At 39.8% G+C, this 24,011-nt stretch overlaps 1 protein-coding gene across 2 annotated transcripts in view; it reads left to right on the top strand.

Moving 5' to 3' along the window:
* Positions 1–14,053, top strand: part of PRRC2C (proline rich coiled-coil 2C) — a gene marked incomplete at its 5' end in the record, with an annotated part of 60,535 nt that extends 46,482 nt beyond the window's left edge. The window contains 10 exons of one of the 2 annotated variants that reach the window (XM_084251300.1): positions 2,762–2,965; positions 4,321–4,433; positions 4,827–4,963; positions 7,264–7,495; positions 8,211–8,318; positions 9,361–9,579; positions 9,883–9,986; positions 10,369–10,495; positions 11,363–11,608; positions 13,595–14,053. In XM_084251300.1, coding sequence (XP_084107426.1) covers positions 2,762–2,965; positions 4,321–4,433; positions 4,827–4,963; positions 7,264–7,495; positions 8,211–8,318; positions 9,361–9,579; positions 9,883–9,986; positions 10,369–10,495; positions 11,363–11,608; positions 13,595–13,843 — 1,739 coding nt within the window. In that variant the 3' untranslated portion in view covers positions 13,844–14,053. Of the gene's footprint in view, positions 1–2,761; positions 2,966–4,320; positions 4,434–4,826; positions 4,964–7,263; positions 7,496–8,210; positions 8,319–9,360; positions 9,580–9,882; positions 9,987–10,368; positions 10,496–11,362; positions 11,609–13,585 lie in introns of both variants that reach the window. The other variant, XM_084251301.1, reaches the window with a different exon arrangement.
* Positions 14,054–24,011: the final 9,958 nt, after the last annotated feature.

Below are 24,011 nucleotides of genomic sequence, written 5' to 3'. Positions count from 1 at the left end.
ACCATAGTATGAAACAATCCGCAGACTCTGCAGCACGTCCCCGGCCGGCCAGGGAGCAGCCCACATGGTGCAGCAGACCTCTCCTGCCTCGCCCGCTGCTCCCATCAGCAGTGTATTTCAGTCAGTCTGCCTTTTCTGTTTCCCACTGTCTCTGGTGAATCCTCTCAGCCCACCCCCACACCCCCATCTCTGGCCTATACCCCAGCTCTTGTATGCATAAAAAATAAATATTTTTTTAAAAAAAGAAAAATAAATTTTTTTGTGATCTATATCTTAACTGGAAGGAGCTACTGACCTAAATCTATTGGTTTTATATAGAGAGATAGATACAGGTATACATATCCCCATGAAGAGTTAGGGGTAGAGAATTTCCAGTTTATATTACTTGATAAATGATCCATGGACTTTTGGTTTGGGGTTTTTTGTTTGTTTGTTTTAAGGAGAATTTATCAGCATCCCCTATCAGAAGGTGTTTTCCTTTTTTCATTACTGTGTAATCCTTTCATTGAACTGTTACCCCATTTGGGAGATTTATAGTTCTTAATCACAGGAGATATTTCAAGAACAGTATACCCTTTTACTATGTTCTGTTGAAAACAGCCATTTGCATTTCCCAGTGTTCTCCAGTGTTTCAAAAGCAAAGGAAGCTCTTTTCCCATAAAATATACTTTCTTAAAATATTCAACATCCCTAATAATCAGGGAAACACAAATAAAAACCACATGCCGTATCACCTTACACCAGTGAGAATGGTACATACTAAAAAAACTAGCAACAACAAATGTTGGAGAGGATGTGGTGAAAAATGAACTCTCCTACATTGGTGGGAAGGCAAACTGGTCCAATCACTATAGAAAGCTGTGTGGAGGTTCCTCTTTACTAAAAATGGAACTTCCGTATAACCCAGCAATTCCACTCCAGGGATATACCCAAAGGACACAAAAACACTAATTCAGGGCCTCCCTTGTGGCACAGGCAGTTAAGCGCTGCACATGAAGCTGTCTGCAGCCTCTGCCGTGCAGGTTCGATCCCGGCCAGCCGGCGAGAATCCCACATGGCGAAGCAGACATCTCCTGTCTCGCCCACTGCTCCCCTCAGCAGTGTATTTCACCAGTCTGCCTATTCTGTTCCCTGCTCTGTCTCTGGTGAATCCTCTCACCCTCCTGCGCATCTGGCCTGTGACCTAGTTCTTATATAAATAAATAAATCTTTTTTAAAAAAAAAAACTTAAAAGCATTTAAATTATTTGTTTTTTAAATACTATTTCCTGTACCCCTATGTTTATTGCTGCACTATTTATAGTAGGTAAGACTTAGAAACAACCCAAATGCCCAAAAATAGATGACTGGATTAAGAATATGTAGTGTGTATATATATACACAATGGAATACTGTTCAGCAATCAAAAAAGATAAACTGATGACATTCATGGCAACATGGATGGAGCTAGAAGGGATTATGCTCAGTGAAATAAGTCTGAACGAAAAAGAAAAATAGCAGATGGTCTCACTGATAGGAGGAATATAAGGGAACCAATAAGGCATTAGGGGGCAAAAATAACAATAAAAAACACAACAAAACAAAAACACAACTATAAATCAGAGACATTCTGCAGAGGAGGAGGAGGGAGAGGGATCGAAATGAGAGAGGTACGAGCACAAGGAAATTGTGGTGATGGCGCATGAGTGAACTGGTGGTGGAAATTCTGTGGGAACTACACCTGAGAAAAGAAAGCAAACATTGTAAAAAAAAAAGAAAAAGAAAAAAAGAAAGAAAAATGAAAAAAAGTTTCATATATATATATATATATATATATAAATTTTAAAAACATTTCTATTTGGGGAAATTTTTTAAAGTTTGCTTTCATTATATTAATAGCTGACTACTCTGTAATAAATTTATGCCCTATAACTTAAAAAGAAAAGAATATACTTTCTTTGACTTGTTTTCATTGGGGAGTGTAGAATTGTTTTTCTGTATTCTTGCATACTTTGCTGATGTTGAATACCAAAAGAACTGATCTTTGAGTTGTACTATAGTTATTTTTATATTATCTGGTATCAGAAATGTAAAGACAAACCTAGAGATTCAAATTAAAGAGTGTCCCAAATATGTCTCTTCCCAATTTAAAAACCTTTGAAGCTCCCCACCATCTATTTGCCTAGGCATCTTCATTTAATTCTTACTAGCTTGGACTTCAGTTTTTTTGGGTGGGTGAGGATGTGGCTGTAAAGGAACCAGGAGAATGTGGTGGAAAGATTAGGAAACACAATGACTGGAAAGGTTCCCAGTTCTTCCTTTGGAACCCAACTGCTTTTTTGCTCTAGGTCCAGTTTCCTTCCACTCCTCACTCCTCTCTAAGCCATAGTATTTTGACTTTCTTTGTTATATTTACGCCTAGCCATTAATAAATGAAGCTCTTGATTATCTTTTTTTGTGCGTGTGACTAATGTTAGTTTAATGCTAAGCTTTAAGTTAACGTGTAGGTTCTTGGTCTCCTTATTTTGTGAGCTTTATTTTTTTATTTCCTTATTTCAATCTCTACTACTATATTTCTCTGGGTTTTGTAGACTTAACACTTAATGATATGTTCCTTTTGTAAGTGTAAGGGACACTTTGGCCTCAGGGCAGTAGATAAGTACATGATAGGTATAAACATTAATTTTCCAGTTTCTGTTTAGTACTCAGAGTTATTTTATTATGAACAGCAACACTAAAATATGTGACATCTTTCCATTATTCTATCCCTCTTCCAAATGTAGGAGCTGGTACATACACTACCTCTTCTTTGAGTACAAAATCTACAACCACATCGGACCCTCCAAATATTTGTAAAGTGAAACCCCAGCAATTACAAACAAGCAACCTGCCTTCTGCAAGTCATTTTTCACAGCTGAGCTGTATGCCTTCCCTCATTGCCCAGCAACAACAGAGTCCACAAGTCTATGTTTCTCAGTCTGCCGCAGGTAAGATTTTTTTAGGATTGAAAAATTTAGAAAATGAAGACTTTTTTTAAATGCTTCCCTCCCCTCTCCCCCCATTAGATCAAATTGGTGTCTAGTACTTTGAAGGATAATTTATACATTTGCTATTATGCCGACCAAATTATAAAACTATCTCAAACTCGAGGGGAGAATAAAAGTTCATGGGGATGTAACAGAAATAGCAAAGAAGAAAAAAATTATGTAGGGAGCTCATGGTAGCTTGTCCCTACTAAATACCACAATGTTAATCTGAGTTAAGTAGTAAATAAATGTTTGAAAAACATTCACTTGATGATTTAATTTCAAAATAAGAAAACACAGTGAGGCTGTTTGTTGCCTTTCAATGGGAAGAATACACTGTTGGTGAGTATGTAAATTGGCATAATTTTTTCTTCAGTATCTCAGACTATATTATGAGTAAGTATTAACTATAGTAGTAGTTTAATAAATAAGAATCTTATCGCACAGTTGAACTTAATCAGAGATATATGTGTGAGTATATTGATTCATTTCACTGTTATAATGGTGACAACTTAAAAACAATGTGGGAAGTTTTCCAAAACATACTATTCTGTAAAAACGGCAAATTACAAAATAGTTGATACATAAAACACATTTAGAAAAACATTCTCTTGGGGGCCTCCCTGGTGGTATAAGTCTCAGTACTCTGAAGCTATGAGCAGCCACTGCAGCAGGAGTTCAATCCCTGGCCAGGGAGATGACCCATATGGCGCAGCAGACCTCTCCTGTCTTGCCCAGTGCTCCCCTCGGCAGTGTATTTCAGTAGATCTGCCTGTTCTGCTCCCCACTGTGTGTCTGGTGTATCCTCACATCCCTCTGAACCTCTGGCCTACACCCCAGCTCTTATATGCATAAATAAATAAAATAAATCTTTTTAAAAATAAAACCTCTTTAATCTATACTACCACAACTGAAAGTATAACTAGGTTTACACTTTTCTTTTGAAATACTCTTTTGAATAGCAATTCCTTTGAAATATTTTGCTAAAGTCTAATAGGTAGATTTAAAATTAGAGTGATTTGCTGGCTTGATAGGTAGGTTCATTTTCTATTGTTGTATATTATGTGAAATTTTTACCAGTTTTGACTGTATTGATGTCTGTTATTCCATGCCTTCACAAACACTTGAGTTATGTTTTTATTTACATATATAAATATGTCAGCAGTTTCACATCTTTTTGCATTTACATCTCTTTGTAGTGTTAGTTTTTCCATGACAATTTTCAGAGGTTCCACTTTATTTGAATCTGCCTCAAAATTTGGTTTTCAGTTATTATTTCTAAACATTTAATACTGCTTTTTTCTGATGGGATATAGCTCAAATTCCTGCTTTCTATATGGACACAAGTCATTTATTTAATACTCAGCATGCACGATTGGCTCCACCATCCTTGGCTCAGCAACAAGGCTTCCAACCAGGTCTTTCTCAGGTAAATCTCAGACTTCTCCCATTCTGTATTTCCTTTTCCTATTTCCTTTTCCTTTTCTCCCATTCTGTATTTCCAGTTTTTATGGTGAAATATTTCTCTGGGGCTACAAATGATAAGACTCTCTGAAGTTACAATGTTCTATTAACTTGGAACAACCAGTAATGTCTTGATATGCAAATTGCAAAGTTTTAAAGCTCCCAAATTTGCCAAAGCTTAATGGTTAACGATGTGAAATAATGAGTCAGAAAGGGTTACATGTTTGCATTTGGTTTTGTTTTAAAAGGAAGCTGTTCAGTGACATTAATCTTACTTTATTCATATCTCAATTTTTTCCCCCAACTGTTGTGATTTGTGTGTATGAGCTTCATATATTGTTTTTTCATGACTTTGCAGCCAACTTCAGTCCAGCAGATTCCAATCCCTATTTATGCACCACTGCAAGGACAACATCAAGCCCAACTGAGTTTGGGTGCTGGACCTGCTGTTTCCCAGGCTCAGGAATTATTCAGTTCTTCACTACAACCATACAGGTAAAAGCCTTAAAATTAAGTTTGCAGCATTAAGGAATTAGTACTGCTGAGCCTTCTTGTGATATCCTTACTGCTCCTTCCCCCCCGCAAAACTAGAGTGACCTCCTTAAATAACATCATATATTTAAGCATGTTGGTTATATGTCATGAACCTCAGTCACTGGTAGTTTCAGTTGGACTTTATTGAACAAGCTTTAAAGCTTCTTGAAATAGATTAACAATAATCCCATAACAATTGGAAGTCACAGAAAGTAACTGCTATAAAGGATCTGAAAGTTTAAGTACCATCAGGTGACTGACAATTCTAAACCCAAGCCTGCTCTATCGAAGAGCAGAAGCATGACAGAGAACAGAACGGTGCAAGGGGTGGTTCCAGGGTAATAGAAACGAGAAGAGTTAAGACAAAGAATAGCAATAGTGGTGACGTGTATGTTGTGTAGTGTAGAAGAAAACCTTAATTTTTGAAGATTCAGTGTAAGTTGTCTTTGTAATTAGGGAAGGGATAAAAACTAATCTTTTTTGAGTTTACTTTATATATGACAGCATTTAGCCTTTCATGTAATTCAGTCTAGTCTTAACAAAACCATGCAAGGTAGAGGAAGCCATCCCTTTGACATAAAGAGGCTGGGTTTTTTACCTAATGTCACACTACCAATAAGTGGCAGACCCTGAATTCAGCCCTTGGTGTCTCTCATCTCAATGAGACTGGAAAGGTGAGAGTAACAGTCATGACAACAGTGATGGAGGGTAGCTCAGTCCTCATTATGACATTGCTGCCTTGATACTCATGCTACTGACCCTAAATCATCAAAAAGAAAAATAAATCACTTTTAGACATTCAGTTTAAGAAGGTTGCAAAGTTACACATTTGCTTTTAGAAAATTTTTTGAAGCGGGTCAGATAGAATTTCGAGACTTAAGTTCGGCAATTTCAGTGTTGCTCGTTTCATTTTTTTGAGGTAACATTGGCTTTACATAGTTGTGTTTTAGAGGTGTAGAATCTCTCCCTTCGGGTGTTGTTACTGTACCATACCCACCACCAAAGCACCCATAGTCTACCCCCATTGTCCACTGTGCACCCTCCAGCTTTTTTCTTGCCCCTCCTCTCTCTTCCACTCAGATAGCCTCAGTTCCATAGTCAGCTTTTTAGCCATTGTTCAGTTTGGCTTCATCTGATCCTTTGTTTGGTATCTCACTGTTCCGCATGTAAGCGACACCATTTGGTATTTATCTTTCTCTATCTGACTTAGAATAATGCCCTCCAGCTTCATTCATGTTGCCGTAAGTGGCAAGAGTTTATCTTTTTGGATAGCTGATTGCTATTTCTTTTAGATTACATAAATTATATTCTAAAGAAGCTGTGTTCAGCCAATTAAACTTTCTTAAATGAGCAGAACTTTATAAATGTGGTTCTCATTTTTGTTTTGATTAGATATTCTTCAGTAGTATGTAGTGCATTTATATCATTACTTATGTACCTTAATTTCTATTATATTTATACGTACCTACATATTTATATTCTGAACCTACTCTGTCACTTAGCTTGATCATAACAATATATTGTCTTCCCATTTTATGTTTGGAGCGTAAATTGTAAATAGACAATTATGGAGATTACTTGTTACCCTGGCTAGCACTCCTACTTCACAACTTTTGTTCCTGTCACATGTGTCAACCTTAACAAAGCATAATGTTATCTGGTGATGGTATTATCTTTAGTCCACCACTTTGATTTAGTTATTCTTTTTAGCTTATTCTGTATAGTAGCAATTTCTTGAGTACAGATTAGAGGTTCCATCCCAGAGATAACCCGGAAAGCAAAGGTTAGATTCCAGCATTGGTTTTTATTTATGGACCCTTCATGGATAATTCTGATGTGAACTACTGCTCTGATTTTTCCCAGAGGTCTCCAGTCCTCTTGTGTGAAGTACATGAGAAGGAAAGTAATGAAATACAAATCAGTGTTTTTGGTGCTACAAATTTGAATAACATGTCAATACCAAAGAGAAAACAGCAGATTTGTCAGTGAACACAAGTAGAGAAACACTGTCATTCAAGGGGGGAAGTCCTTACAGATTCTGAGGGGGAGCAAGCCTTTATTCAGAACTTTTAACATGTGGAGCTGTATTGTATGGGGCTCTAAATCTTGAAACTAGTACCTTAGACAAGATCTGTATGGTCTACCTTTGTTTGTATTTTCTGTGCTAATTAGAATGCTTGGTCATTTGGGGATATTTATCCTTAAGATTTCTAGATTTAAGGTAAAATTCTAACAGCCTTTTCTCTTGCATATGTATGTAGATCTCAACCTGCCTTTATGCAAAGCAGTCTATCCCAGCCATCTGTGGTACTTTCTGGTACTGCCATCCACAACTTCCCAGCTGTCCAACACCAGGAACTTGCCAAGGCACAATCAGGTCTTGCGTTTCAACAAACTTCAAGTACTCAGCCTATCCCTATATTGTATGAACACCAGCTGGGTCAGGCATCTGGACTAGGAGGTTCCCAACTGATTGATACACACCTTCTCCAGGTAAGGCAGAGGCTAGGTCATGTGTTGTCATATGTTTCCATGCAGCAGATTATTTAAGGAAACTTTTTCTTTTAATGTTAGAAGACACAATTCAGAAAATCTTTGTTAGAATTCTTTTTTGTTTTTTATTAATTTAATTTAATTTTGCGTAGAAAAACTGCTAGGGTGTAGGCCAGAGGTAAAGGGGTGGGGTGAGACAATTCACCAGAGATAGAGTGGGGGAGCAGAGCAGAACAGGCACATTAGTGAAATAACACTGCTGAGAGGAGCAGCAGGCGAGGCAAGAGAGGTCTTATGCGCCTTATGGGTAGCTCCCTACCTAAGAATTGAACTCAGGCCAAAGCAGTGATAGTGCGGAGACTTAGCCCCTAGAGTCACCAGGGAGGCCCTCTAATACTAACATTCTTTTTTTTTTTTTCTTTGAAAAATGTCATTGAAACCTATTGGAATAGCATTGAATCTGTATATTGCTTTTAGTAGGATGGCCATTTTGATAATGTTAATTTTTCCAACCCATGAGCAGGAGATGTGTTTCCATTTCTTTGTGTTTTATAGCTTTATTTGTATAGGTCCTTCACCTCTTTTTTTTTTTTTAGGTTTATTCCCAAGTATCTAATACTAACATTCTTAATGATTACTTTGGAGCTATAATAATTTCAATCTCTGAATTGGAAAATTTTCAATCTTATGATTTTTTTAAAAAATTTTTTTCTAGGCTAGAGCAAATCTTACCCAGGCTTCAAATCTCTATTCTGGACAAGTACAACAGCCTGGTCAGACAAATTTTTATAACACTGCCCAGTCACCAAGTGCTCTCCAGCAGGTAAACTATGGCATGGTAAATTTCCTCAATTTTCTTTATTACTATTACTGCTTTTGTTGTTGTTGCGAAATTTAAATAGAACTGAGACAGGCAGCTGGTACAGTGGTTTTCAAACTGATCTCTTTTTTGTCCCAGGAATTCGATGATGTCCACTGGGAGTAGAACATGCTTCTGTCCCACAACATTCCTGTCCCCATCCCCCCTTGAATTAGTTCTGATATTTACCCCTTCTTTTGATGGGTTTCCATGTAATAATTTATTTAAGGGAATTCCCTGACTATAAATGTTTGAAAACCATTGTCCAAAATACAGAGTTAAATGCAATTGTAACAGGCACTTTACCCATTTGTGTCAGCAGTGAAGGAAAACACTGAAGCCACTCGCACTGGCCAGCATAATCCACAGGACAGTGTGGCAGATCATGGCAGTACAAATAACACACATTTTATAACTATATGAATACAGTGAAAAACAATTTTTCAGAACTCTCTTTTTGTAGCAGTGAGTGTCGTACATTAGCTTACTCTAAAATTTAAGGACTGTAGGAAAGAAACAAGCCATTAGTCATTTTTCATAACAATATTGTTGGCTAATTTAAGGGTTGGCAATTCATAAATATTATTGATGTTCAAATTAAACATTGTTTATATGAAACTGAAAAGTTACTTTTCTTCTTGTCAAAGCTTTTTTTGACTGGCCCTGAAAACACTAAAAATTAATTGGAGAGGTTATAACTACTTTCTTAAATTTTATCTCCATAGTTTTGTTATCTTTCATGATGCTTTGATGATCCTATGGATTAATTCAAAGATAGTCATAACATTTCAGTTACATCGTTTCTGTATTACAAATCTGTTGTGCACCTTCGGTAAAAGTAGAGATAGTCACTAAGCAGAAATTTATAAGCGAAATACATTAATAGATTGATGTATTCTGTATCAAATCTTACTCAGAATTATTTGAAGAATTGTATGTACAGTTATAACGATACTTACCACAGGTAAAGGCAAATAGCAACAGTTTCTCTTTGCTTATTTTCTAGGTTACAGTACCTTTACCAGCATCCCAACTTTCCTTGCCTAGTTTTGGATCTACAGGACAGCCTTTAATTGCTTTGCCTCAGACTCTTCAGCCCCCATTACAGCATACCACCCCACAAGCCCAGGCCCAGAGCCTGAGTCGTCCTGCACAAGTGAGCCAGCCTTTCAGAGGATTAATCCCTGCTGGAACTCAGCATAGCATGATTGCAACCACAGGAAAAGTAAGTGAAGAAAAATTTGCCATTTCTTATCTGTTTACTTTTATTGTGTCTGTCCCCTTCTGGGGTTTTCCTGATAATGAAGAAATTCACAAATTTTGTGAATGAGTTGGATTTGCACCTTCTTTTGGACTTCTAGCCACACATTTGGTCCTAATAATTCCATGGTGTTTGCAACCAAATTATAGGATTTTTATAATAAGGTTCTTTGCTCTTTGCTAGATTGTCTTCATATATAGGATACTAAACATAACACTTAGTAATGGAATTGAAGAAATTTTAAGTTTATTTTATGCTTTTTCTCAGATGTCTGAAATGGAATTAAAAGCCTTTGGAAGTGGCATTGATATAAAACCAGGCACACCTCCAATCAGCGGTAGAAGCACCACATCAACATCTAGTCCCTTCCGGTAAAATGGGCATTTAAATTGCTTAAAGAATTTCCAAATAATTAAATACCATTTATTTGTTAAATACATAATATGCTACCAGTCCCTTATTGAGCACAGTAACACTGATAGTTTTGTCTAAAATGTTAAAGCTTTTAAATTAAGAATGTATTTGCTGTCCTATATTTTAAGAAAGTTGTTTAAATACAGGGCAAATTTAGCTAGTATCCTTTCTCACCTCTGCCCTTCCAGTGTCGCTCCTACCATATTGTTTGGTAACTCCCTTGGTAAATTTTCATCAGCTACCAAGTATGATGAATCTACCAAGAGCAATGTCTCTAAAACTCTAACAGCATTATGTATGTGGCACTACCGTACTGACCAGTGATGGCTTCTTTCCAAGGGCTACTTCCACAAGTCCGAACAGCCAGTCCAGCAAAATGAACAGCATTGTCTATCAGAAGCAGTTCCAGTCAGCCCCTGCCACTGTGAGAATGACACAACCATTTCCTACACAGTTTGCACCCCAGGTGGGCAGATATAAGTGAGAAATGAGTATTATATACCTGCAAACAATCGCTAATCTGGCTTAATTGTCTGATTTCATAATTTTGCCATGTGAACCACTTTAGAAGCACAGTTCTTAATGAGAAACTGTTTCTTATATTTAACTGTAAATTTATGACATTCAAATATATTCTCTGCAGTTTTTAGCTAGACACAGGTAGTAACTTTACAGTTGTAAAGCAGACATTAGAAACAGTCAAAAGATTCCCCACACAGCTCTGATCATTTATTTTAGTTCTGTTCCTTTTATCTTTTTGAAGAAGTTGACTTTTCAGAGAAGGGTCCCAGTGCTTAAAGTTTTTTAGGTTTAAATTTTTTTTAAGATAACTCTTTTTGAGGTAAAATTCCAAAAAATGTTCTAATATATTTGTAAAAATATTGGCTTCACTTCCCTTTGCCAGTCATAGGGGGGGCTAACAAAAATCGTTAAGAACTCTCACAAACTAGAATTGGTTCCTGACAAAACATGTATTGTTGAATTAGTATTTCATTTATCGTCAGAATGTGTTTGGTATAGATGTGTGCCTTTTCTGCAGTTGCATATTTTTCAAAAATATCTTAATGCCTTTCTGTCTCCTTCACAATTTGTACCTGAAATGCTAGAACCAACTGAAGTGCCTTAGCATGCTTTGCCCACTTTTTCTGTTAGTTTCTCCAAGCATGGCCTCTGTGTTCTTAGTCCCTATGTTAGCATGGCACAAGACCACATACCTCCTTTCACTGGCAGAATGGGCACAGATTTACTCTGGGATAAGCCAACCTGTTTCTAGTTGGCTTTTTTTTTTTTTTTTTAACAGTTCAATGTTGTATGTTTTGTTTTTTTCACTCAGATTCTCTCTCAGCCTAACCTGGTCCCTCCATTGGTAAGAGCCCCACATACTAACACCTTCCCAGCGCCTGTTCAGAGGCCACCAATGGCACTGGCCAATCAGATGCCTCCTCCGCTGACCACAGGCCTCATGAGCCATGCTCGTTTGCCACATGTAGCCAGGGGTCCTTGTGGATCACTATCTGGAGTCAGAGGTAATCAGGCCCAGGCTGCGTTGAAGGCTGAACAAGACATGAAGGTTAGTACAGTGTTAACAGCCAAACAGAGCAAGAATCTGTCTCTGAACCATGTCTGAAGATGCCTCTGGACCCATAACCGTATATCCAGGCATTTATTGTCTTAGCAGACTTAATTAAGCTACTTTTATTCATTCCCCTTTTTTTTTATTTATTTTTTTTCCCTTCCCCCACCTTTTTTTTCTTTTTCCTTTTTTATTGTTTTTTTACCACCCCCAACCCCACCTCCAGTCACCAAACAACTTAACATTTTAAATTCTTTGGCCCAATGCATTGCTCATAAAATACTTGAGGGAATCTGAGTTTAGCCACTAATTTTTTTGAAAAGCAAAAAAGAAAGGAATTATAGGCTTCCTTCATTTTGGGTGGGTTTTGTTTTTGTTTTTTCTTTCATTTTTAATCCCTTTGTTTTTCTCTCCCTTCCTCTTCTTCCCCCTCCATTCCCAAACTTAAGACATAATTCATGGTTATGTGAAAATTCTGGCGTGGGTAAGACATGTTACCTGTCTTAATTTTTCTTCCCTCATGAGTCATCCAAGTAGTTTTCTTCTCAGGCTGTTTCCATACCCCTTTTTTGCCTGCCATCCAAAATGGCTATATGCCACAGTAGATTGTACAGTTGTAGATGAAGAACTCAAAAAAGCACTTTGGGATCCTTCATGATAAAAGGCACTGGTAAATGTAAGGTTTGCTAATGTAGAAGAGTGCCTTTAGGAGTCTGTGTGGGGACAGTTTTTAACCTTACCTGTCTGCCTGTACAGCCAGCTGAATCAGTTTATTTCTGTATTTACTTAGACTTGACTTTAAAGGTCTTATTAATCGTGCCTATTTTATCACTCAGACCAGAACAAAGAAAATTTGCTGCTTTCAAACAGATTTCTGTAGCTAATGTTTTATTATGAATTGAAACCATGTTTTTAATGATACTATTAGAGAATTGTTTTGACTAACTAAAATGTCAGCCATTTTCTGGATTGACATCCTTTGTTTCTGATCCTGAGTAATCAAATTGAAATATTACTCTGGAGTGAAACTTAAATATTATCTACATTTATTAAAGCTGTACACCTATGATTTCTATATTTTCATAACTATTAAAAATACTAGTATGCCTGGAAACATCTGGACACAATTTGGCCTAGGATTCTAGTTCTGCTTCTGGATCCTTAGTACTTGATTTTCATGCATTCCCATATTGAAATGACATTAAAGTTTCATCATCCAAATGGGGTGGGAATGAGGACAAATTTCTTCAATTACTCCAGATCTTCGAAACAATGCAGGTTATCTGTAGAACATATGAAGGGCTTTTATTATATGCGAGAGGCATATAAGCTTACATTTTAATTGTGTTTGTTACAGTGGTATAATTTACAGATTGACGTAAGTATGTTCTTGGGACACATGGTTGATAAAACTAGGAAATTATTTTACCAGCTCAGAATGTGGTAGGAGCTATCAGAACTTAGTGATCAAGTGAAGTTGTAGTTACTAATTTCTGATGCTCTTCCCCTGCAGAAGAGAGCTGTGGGAAGAGGACTCAGCCACAAGACATTTGGTCCTAGGTGTTGGTAATGCCACAATATAAGTGCTTCCTTTTCATTTTATTGTAGACCACATATTGATGACTAGAAGTTTTACGTGTGACTTATATGTTTTGAATTTGCAAGTAGGCTCCCTAAATAACATTTGATATCGATAAGCTTGTCCCAGAAAAAATATAAGCCAGCAGCAATTTCTATTTTATTATTTATAAGTGGTGGGAGGAGGTTCTGTTCTTTCAAATGTTAAGAAAAGTTACATGGAATATTTTCAAAAATAGGAAGAGATCTACCCATTAAAAGCTGAAACTCAATGAGGTACCTTTGGTTTGGGCCAGACCAACGTGGGGAAAACTGATTTGTGATTGGTAAAAATTTGAATTGAAATTGATTGACAGGCCTGCGTGATGCGGCAGCATTTTCAGTTGTTGTCTCTCATTTTTCAAGGCAAAACAGAGAGCAGAGGTTCTTCAGTCCACGCAGCGGTTCTTCTCTGAACAACAACAGAGCAAACAGATAGGAGGCAAAGCCCAGAAAGTGGACAGTGATTCAAGTAAACCTCCTGAAACACTGACCGACCCTCCTGGTGTCTGTCAGGAAAAAGTAGAAGAAAAGCCACCCCCTGCGGCCACCATAGCCACCAAACCTGTTAGAACTGGACCAATCAAACCTCAGGCCATCAAAACTGAAGAAACAAAATCTTAAAGGCTATGGATTATTGCAGGGGGTAGGGGGGAGGAAAGAGGGGGGAAGAGGGAGAAATGAAGTCAGATAATGCCAGCAGCCAAAGGGGTCAAATGGCCTGTGACATCCTGTCCAGAGCTTGAGATGCACAAGGGACATAGGCGCAATTTACACTGACACACAGCTGCTGCACCAGTACAGTGAGGCTTTGCAAGCTTGCACCTACTATATAGCACGCACTCTGTTGATGGCCATGCATCTTCAGTCAAAATTTCTATACAGATAATGCACAAATGCCTTTGGTGCATACAATTTAGAACTAAAATCCTTTTGGTTAGATGAAACATCAGAAATATGGAAAAAATAACACTGCAAAGGAATAGCTCGGCATGAACAGTGTGGCTAATACTTCAGATGTGGTTTCTTTGCTCCCTTATGTTCTTTGGATATGGTTGTAGCATTTGTAGGCTTGGTGGTGAAGAACTGAAGATAACTGGTGCTGGATAGAGGAGCCTTATTTTTATTATGGCAGCTTGCTATTTTTGTAACATGGTGATGGTGGTTGAGTTGAACACAATCAAAGTACAGTAACTGATCTCCCCTTCTCCCTGGACGAGTGAGCGATGATGAATTACTGATATCAGCATCCTTGAACATATCACATGGGCAGTGTTTGCCTACTGCTTCTATTTGAAATGATGCTGTGTTGGTTGTGGCCCGAAGCTTTGAAGTGCTATTTGACATCTCCTTTCTTCCACGGAGCTCTTAGCATTCACACAGGACAGAGCTGGTAAAATAATAGTTAGGTTGAATCTTGCTTGCCTCCACTCGGTCATCTTTGTATGAATCCAATGGTTAGGAGGTTTTTTTGGTTTTTCTTTACTTTTTTCTTTTTTTTTTTTTTTTTTTTTTATTAAATGGTAACGGTTTTTAGCTGATGTTCATGAAGAGCAGTAAGTACGGCTAATGAAAGGTGCGTTTCTTTACCATTGCTGTGTCATAACATCCTTTGGGCCCTCTGCTGGAATGGTCAGAATCAAGTCTCAAATAATGCCTTTTTAATTGTATCCTCTAGTATTATAGATGTAGGACAGTACTGTATCATACCTCTGTGAATGTAAAATACCTTGTACCTGCTTTATGATACGTAGTAGTGACCGTGCTTTATCAGAGCTGTTTTTAATGACGTTATTCTAGAATGTTTTCTTTCCAGATGATGATTGAGAAACTAATTAAAAAAAATGGTGCCAGGTACCACAACAGTAACAGAACTTTGCTGTTTGGGGGGCTTTTGTTTTTTACCTTTTCTTTTTTTCCTTTTTTAATAGTGTGCTAGCTGTCCCTATAATTTTGTTCAGATGACTGCAGAACTTGGAAAAGCTGTTGCTGTTGCTGCTATTGATGCATAACATACTGCTATTGGTCTTTTTATATAAATAAATATATATATATACATATATATATAATTTGAATTTTTGGAAATTAGCTGTGCTGTCAACTTTGGAAAAAGTATCCCAGTTGTACCGTGTTGGGTTGGCATTGTACAGAAATTAACAGCCATATTGGTCTAGAAACGTTAAACATAATTTTTTTCCATTTGTACAGGGGTAACACACTGTATTAAATATGTAAGGTCTTATCTACATGGGTTTGATTACAGAGACTAATAAAGTATTCTCTAAATAATGAATCTTGGAGCTTCTAATCCATTCCTGAAATCTGAAGCAAAAAGGTCTTGTCATGTACCAAAAATAGTGATCAAGACTACATTATACGCTGGGAAAACATCATCCAAAATTTGATTTCTGACTTTCAAAAACCGTGAAGCTTATTCAAGGTAAATGCTGTCACAGAGGATAGGATAACAGTCATGGACCCTATTCTCGGGGTAGCCAGAATCATGTTGGAAATACAGTGTATCCAAGAGGAAGCGAAGACTGATAATGCAGTGCTGCATGTAGAAAATAGTTGACCAAAAATAGATCTCAGCTTTTTTTTTTTTAAGATTTATTTTTATACAAGAGCTGGGATACAGGCCAGAGATGTGGGGGGGTGAGAGGATTCACCAGAGACAGAGCAGGGAAGGAGAACAGGCAGGCAACAGAAATACACCGCTGAGGGGAGCAGCAGGCACGGCAGGAAAGGTCTGCACCACCATGTGGGATTCTCTCCGGCCAGCCGGGATTGAACCTATGCTGCCCAGGCTGCGGACAGTTTCACAGTGTGGCGCTCAACTCGCTGCTCCACCTGGGAGGCCCTAGATCTGGCTCTTAACATTGGTCATTTTCATGTGTTTGCTAGCACATTCATAGACATTAGCACCCCTACGCACAAACTGTAAGCAGTTTATCATTGACCTGGTTTGTTTAAATGAAGTACAAAGGGATTTTGATTCCCTAAAATAACATATCCAAAGCACTTGGCTTCCAGACAGAGCTTTAAGAAATCTAGGGCCTCCCTGGTGGTGCAAGGGATTAAGCACAGCACTGTGAAGCAATCCGCAGCCTCTGCAGCATGAGTTCAATCCCCGGCTGGCTAGGGAGCAACCCACATGGCACAGCAGACCTCTCCTGTCTCACTCACTGCTCCGCTCAGCAGTGTGTTTCAGTTGATCTGCCTGTTCTGTTACCCACTCTGTCTATGGTAAATTCTCACCCCCGCACCTCTGGCCTGTACCCCGGTTCTTGTATGCATAAATAAATCTTTAAAAAATAAAAAGAAGGAAATCTAATAATTCAGTCACTAATCCCCTCTATTTACAGATACTGTAAGTCTTAAACTCCAGTACTGTCAAAACTCTAGTGCTGTGTTAAACTCCCTGTCTTGATATCTTATCTTTTTGGCTATGGTTTTTCTTAAAATAGGCTCTAATTTGGTCTGGTGGAGAAGGTGGGAACACAAACTTGCAGCAAAGAGCTGTAGTCACCACTTGACACTTTTGTCTTAGCCACTTCCTTTGCCATTATTTTTCGTATTCTAGTCCTCAAATTCAGTCCTCCAAAATTTTGGGACTTAAGAAGTCACCAACTATAAAGTTAATACAGCTTGTGTCACTAGCAAGCCACCAGGCATGTTTTTGCATTAACATGAAATACCACTGGTGAATTCCTGACAGCTTTTGCTAGCTAGGATCTACAATAGAATAAAATGGCAACCAAAGTGTATCCAGTCAAAATAAGTTATTTGTAGAAGTTCTTCACAGTTGATAGAGAACTTATGTCTGACTTCTCACATGACAAGTTAATCCAAAAGATGTTAAGTGGTTAACATATTTGGTCACAGACTTCTGAGCATTCTCTGCCCCTTGAACTGGGGATGTGTTTGTCCTTAGTTAATAACAATTTGTGCTTTATGGTAAAAAGGATTGGGGAATGAAGAGGGTAGAGTTGAAATGGCTTTTAGTAATACTTGGTTTTCACCATACAAATAACAGAAAATAGATCCTCAACATACTCTTGGCTTGGAGGCAAGACATAAGATGTAAAAGGTAAGGGCCTCCCCGGTGGCGCAGCGGTTGAGCGCTGGGTTGCGAAGCTGCCCGCAGCCTCTGCGGCGCCGGTTCGATCCCCGGCTGCGCCCCGGCCACCGGAGGAGTGTCCCACATGGCGTCAGACCTCTCCTGCCGCCCGCTGCTCCCCTCAGCAGTGTACTTCGGTCCTTCTGCCTGCTCTGCTCCCCGCTCTGGCTCTGGTGAATTCTCTCACCCTCCCGCGCTTCTGACTGTACCCAGTGCATGTATAAACAAAAACAAACAAACAAATAAATAAAACATGTCTCTATTTAAAAAAATTTAAAAAAAAAGATGTAAAAGGTAAGATGAGATTTATAGGTTTGGAAAGTTGAGAGTAGACTGTCAGAACCTAACAGCGTGCTAGGTTTTTCGTCTTTGCAGGTCACCAGTGGTTTTTCAGCTGCTACTGCAGCATGTTTCATAGCTTTGTAGCATTTTCAGTGTTTGCACGTCCTTTTACAATCTTTTTACCCATAGTCTGCAGTTAACCACAGTTGACTTATTTGTGGGTAAATACAAACTTTAATATTTTTATGTTCTTAAGAAACTTCAGCCATAAAATGTTGGTGAAATCGTTAAAGACAGGACAATGGTGTCAACATTACACTGGCTATCTTGGCATTTAATATTGCTGCTTTTGTTTTACTTATTTTTTTTAAGATTTTTTTAATTTATGCATACAAGAACTGGGGTATAGGCCAGAGGTGTGGGGGGGTGAGAGGATCCACCAGAGACAGAGTGGGTAGCAGAACAGTCAGACTGACTGAAATACACTGCTGAGGGGAGCAGCAGGCGAGACAGGAGAGGTCTGCTGCACCTTGTGGGTCAGCTCCCTAGCCGAGGGGCTAGAACAGTGGCTGATGATAGCCTGATAATGATGATACTTCAATCCCTGTGCCATCAGGGAGGCCCTAATATTGCTGCTTTCAAGTTGCCAAAGATGTTTCCTCGCCCCATTTCTTTTCATGTGCTGGTTTCATTCACACCCTCAGTGTAGGGCTGAGTCTGCTGTTGGCTTTACATGGTTTTCCTGAGTTAACAGAAGACAGTGGCAACATTTGAAGACGAGAATACTATTGATGTTTAGCCTTTTTGGCAGAAGCTCATTTCAATGGTAGAGTGAACATGACAAGGCGTCACTTAGATTCTTAAGTAGAAGTCCTTTGCAGACCGGTAACAGGTCAGAGTGGGAAATAACATAAAATGTATATTATAATTGCTTAATTTTAAGTGTACATTTTTTCCCATCCACAATCTTTTGATGACGCTTGTGCTGTTTCTTTGAGGTGTCTGCTAGCCAAGTGTATGGACAGGCTGAGTAGAAAATTTCTTTGAATTTTTATAGATACTTGCCTTCAGTTTTCCCCATGCCTAGTTAGTTAGATAAGACAGTTTTACAGTGAAATTGGTAGAAATTAAATGATACGGATTTAACAGCCTACTAGTTAAAGTCATCAGTTCGCCATGTTATAGAGCAGGTAATTAAAGTTTAAGATTCATTCATTTACTCCATACATAATATACATATATGCCTGGTGTTTGGTAGGCTATGAGATTATTACTTCATTTCCTTGTTCAATCTACATAGTTTTACCTGAATTAGCACCTTCCTATAGTTGAGTAACTTTACATGGCATTAGGTCAAGGGTTCTCTTGTCCTCTTCAAATTACAGAGGGGCCCAGTTTCCTTGTGTCTTACAGTTAAAAGAAGTCAAGTTGGTAGATAGCTTTTGTCTGTTGTATTGACTTCCCACAGAAGAGAGCATCTCTTTTAAAAAAAAAAAAAAAAAAAAAAAACCACAGCGGTTCTCTACCAAAGTAGCATTTTCCTAATCTGTGGTTTAACTCTTACCACTATAAGATGTACAAGTTCAGTTGTGGATTGATCCCACTATTCTAAAAGCTGCACACAACTATTTTTGGTGATTGCTGGAGCCTCCCCTCCATTCGAGTTAAGAATAGCACAACACTCAAATAGTATCTGTTTATTCATTTGTTTAGCAGCTACCATGTCTGTCTTAGGTTTCACAGGAAACAGTGCTAAAGATGTGCATGGGAAGTTTGTGGGGGCCTGCCCTGGGAATCAACACTTACAAGGGGAAAAGGTAGGTCTGGGCAGAGGGTGGAATTGAAATGAGTTGCTATTGCCACAAAGGTCTCTAGTAATGAAATACTCGTTTAGTACTGTCTGGCATGGGGGCCAGGCCTTTATACCCTCATGTCCAATATTGCCCTGGGTCAGGGGCAGAGGGGACGCGAGGTCTTGAGTGGGGCATTTTCTCTAGCTGAGGACAGTTCCTGGAAAGGGGCCCAATTTGGAGCCCCCACTGCAAGAGCTGAGGTCACAAGTGCCTTGGCCTCTTACAGATAAGTGCCCCCGGCACCCACTACAGTCTGCCTCTTCCTCACTCACGCACACTGGCTTCAGAGAAGCGGCTCGGGGGATAGTCCTCAGACAGTGGTTGGTTTCTTCCTGGAAAAGCTTACAAAGATTACTAGGTGAAACATAGGCCCAGCATTTACAGCTGGTCAAAGACCAGAGGACACAACCAGTGTCCTCTCCTCTCCTTTCCCTCTTTACAGAATTCCCTCACCATTGGCCAACACATTTGCCGCTCTTGTTACAGAGCAGGGAGTGGGGCACCCCAGAGCCCGCAAACCTACCTGCTCTAAATAGGTTCTGCCATCCACCGCATCAACACAAAACATGAGACTTTAATGAAAAGGAATTTTAATATAATTAGTCAACGATACAGGAAAGGCAAAGAATATAGTTTCTAAATCAAGCACCCAAACTAACCCGTCCCTTCGTGGGTAGAAGTCCACCCAAACAGGTTTGGCCCAGGAGCAAGGCCCCAAAGCCTGCCACAAGTCTAAAGTATCTTCCAGTGGGGACCCAAAGAAAAGCATCAGAAACAACCAGACAAGTCTGGAAGGAAAAGAGCAAAATCAAGACAAAAACCGCCATTGTCACCTCCCCACGGGTCTCACCCACATCTGTGTCACCCAGTCCACAACCAAAAGGCAAGCACAGTTTCTTCACTTGTCTCTCGGCTCCATGTGCCTCCTCCAGGTCTCCTTCTGGCTCCATCCTGCTTCCTTCCTTCCTCAGTCTCCTCTGCACCTTCTTCTCTCCCAGCTCAGCTCCACCCTCCTTTTGGGTGGGGCAGGGAACCTGGAACCTTTCCCTTTCCTGGGGACCACCCTGTTACACTCTATGTGGTTTATCCCAGACCTGCTAGGGTCTGAACCATTTTCAGCATGCCTTCTACTGTATATGTCCTGCCAAAATTGGCAGGCAAGTACCAAGAGATGCCCCTATAATTATCTGAGTGTCAGATACATTCATCCCTGCCCTTAAGTCCAGATGACTGGATTCAAGTACTTATAACTTATTTTTTTTAAGATGTATTTACTTACGCATACAAGAACTGGGGTACAGGCCAGAGGTGTGAGAGTTGGGGGTGGAAGATTTCACCAGAGACAGAGGGGAACAACGGGTCGATTGATTGAAATACACTGCTGAGGGGGGCAGCAGGCACAACAGGAGAGGTCTGCTGCGCCGTGTGGGTAGCTCCCTGGCTAGGGATCCAACTCATGCCGCAGTGGTGCAGATAGCTTCATAGTGCTGAGACTTAACTCCTTGTGCCACCAGGGAGGCCCCAAGCACTTGTAACTTCTTACTGCTGGTCTTTTGCAAGTTCACCCCAAATTAAGCAATGAAGTTTAATGGAGCTCTTCCTGTACCCACAGGCTATTTGTAACTCCTGAGAGGGAGAACCTACTTCTAAACCCACAGCACCAGAATTGCAGGGATAAGAATTATCCCAAGTGGGTCGCTCAGGGGTAAACTGTTTAATTCCTCCCTAGAAAAGGATTTAGTCTTTTAATTAATACTGTGTAACAAAATTACCCCAAGAATTGTAGGTCAAATTACAACTACCAGTTTCCATCGGTCAGGAATACAAGAATAGCTGGCTTCCTCTGGCTCACGGTCTTGAGTACTGTCAAGCTGTTTACAGAGGCTACAGCCTTGTTTAAGGCCGAAATGGGGGAAAACTTTTACAGCACCACTCACACGGTGGTTGTTGAGAGGCCTCAGCTCTGATGCGCCCTGGGCCTTACCCCAGAACTGCCTGATATCATGGCTGCTAGCTTCAAAGCTATCAGTCCAAGCAACACCATCTAAGATAGAAGTCAGTTTCTAATGGCTCCATGTTGGGAGTGGCCTTTATCACTCTTGCTATATTCTGCTCACATTAACTCAGTAAACCCACACTCAAGGGCAGAAATGACACAAAGTTGTGAGTGACTGGAGGTAGGGATTGTTGTGCCCAAGGCCAGCAGACTCGGCGAGCATAGCCTCCAGGAACCCAAAGACAGCCGATGCAAACACAAAAGGGAGTTTATTTCAGACTCGAGTCCTGGCTCATGGCACCTACCAAGGCAGTGGCAGATACCAAGAGCCCCGAACAAAGGAAGCAGGGGTCTTTTAATAAGGTTAAATTATGCTGGCAGTTACTCATTGGCTACAAGGATGCGTTCTCCAACTTTGCCCGGCTATCATTCTAAGCTGACTGGCCAGGCCAAGATGCAGCTCCAGTTACAGCAAGTTTCGCCCTCATTGGTGACCAGAGAGTAAGGGTGGAGTGAGGGTCAAAACTATCTCTGGAATGCAGTCTTTTCCCAGCAAAACCTAAAATTCTAAAATGGCAGTTACACAAGCAATGGCTAAGAATACTTATGCTTGGTTCCGCAGGGATCATTAAGATCATGTAGGAAACTCTGTGTCACACCAGCTCTACAGTGTCATCTCCAAGTTGTCCCCTTTGTTGTGTCTTCAAAAGCCTTGAACTTCTAAGTAGTCCAGTGTGAGGTAAGAACAGTGGAAGCTGTGATGAGGCACACACTGCCACCTCTCTTATGTAATGTGCATTCCTTGGTCCAAAGAGGAATCACGTAGGACACCATGAGGGTAGAACAAACACTCCACAGCTGTGACTGGTGCTGGCTGAGGTAGGTAAGGAGAAAAGGCAAATCTAAATACAGAATACATGTCGATTCAAGTGTCCAGTCATTTTTCCTTTGAAACTCCTGACCAGCCCAACTCTTTACCAGATGCAGTGCCTAAAACTGCCTATGGGACAGTTTCCTTTGCTGCTATCATTTAGGGCCACCCCTGAGCTGCAGAGCAGCAGCTGTCCAGTTTGAGATTGCACCCACATACTGAATTAACAGGAGCAAACGAGTTTTTTCCTTCTCTTTGAACTGACCAGAAGGTATCCATCATGCAAATATCAAATGTAACCCACAAGATGCTCAACACTATACAGAGGCCTGGTGGGGCAGGGGTTGGAGTGGGGAATAGAGTTCCTGCTTCTGAAAGTATGGAGAATTGGGTTTGAGAGGAAAAGTTGTGCATTCATGGTATTACATAAGGGAAGGTAGACACACCTGCCATCACATAATTCATACTCATTTCTGGGCTAAATACATATACTTAAGCATCATTGAAATATCTAAAAATACCCCAAGAAAGTCAGGATTGGGGAGTTTTGCAAGTATCTTCTCATTCCTTACAACTGCCCTGGGAGAAAGATAGTATTACTCATCTTTCACAGGTAAGAAAACCAAGGCTGAAAGAAGTTAAATTGCTTGACATGGTTACTCAGCTCAAAGATTAGTCAACTAATTCATTTCAAAGCCCAAGCACCTGCTACTTCAACAGCAGTGGGTGAATTAACAGGAAGCAGTGGGAGCTGTGAGTATGATGTTGCTGGGAGAAGGGGTATCCATGTTAGCTTTTTTTTTTTCTTCCCGTTAGCTTTTTAAAATAAAGTCAATAAAAGGTAAAGACATCCTGTTTCCCTGTGTCTAAGTGCCTCCTCGTTGCCCTGGTAACAGAATTCCCTTCCCCCACTCTGCATTAGCGACTCCTCCCTGCAACATCAAGGACATAGCTTCAGGGAAAATTGGTGTCAGCTGCTCCCTTAGGGTACAAGTCGGTCCCCTTAACTCAAAACTCCTGAGAGAGAGTGACCATGGGAGCATAAAGGACAAAAGGGTGGCAGTTGGTCCTGGGTTTGAAATCTTTTCCTTCTTTGAGGAGGTTGAGTAGCAGGTATGTAGGTACAGTTTTATAATAAGAGAATTCCTACACAAAACTACGAGAGCTGACGTGCGGGAGGAGGTCACAAACCGAGCACACCCGAAATCAAAAGGTAAGTCAGTGTGCACTGGCTAGAGGGCAAATTTTGGGGACTCTCCCCCTCACTTCCTTTTGGTTCCTCTGGCTGCTCCAGTATAAATTGTCAAGACAGACTAGCAAGAGACAGATTTAATTTCATGCACATGGAAGTCCATAAGATACAGAATCTAGTGAATGACCAAAGTAGTCAGTTTATATATAGCTTTTAGCCAAAGAAGTAATAATCTGAAGAACAGACAAGGCAAAGAAATTCTTTAAAGTTTTGATAACAAATGCAGTGAACTATGCAGAGCTTGTCCTCTGTCTGATGATAAGGGTGGAGGGAATGAAGGTGTGTCTCCATCTCTGAGGGGGCAGGAGACTTTCTTTTTTCTTTATTTAAAAAGATTTATTTATTTATGCATACAGGAGCTGGGGTGTAGACCAGAGGTGTGGGGGATGAGAGGATTCACCAGAGACAGAGTGGTGGG

The sequence above is a fragment of the Talpa europaea genome (assembly GCF_964194135.1).
Source record: "Talpa europaea genome assembly, chromosome: 12".
NCBI lineage: Eukaryota > Metazoa > Chordata > Mammalia > Eulipotyphla > Talpidae > Talpa > Talpa europaea.
The sequence above is the reverse complement of the archived record's forward strand: the minus strand, read 5'-3'. Positions and strand labels throughout refer to the sequence as shown.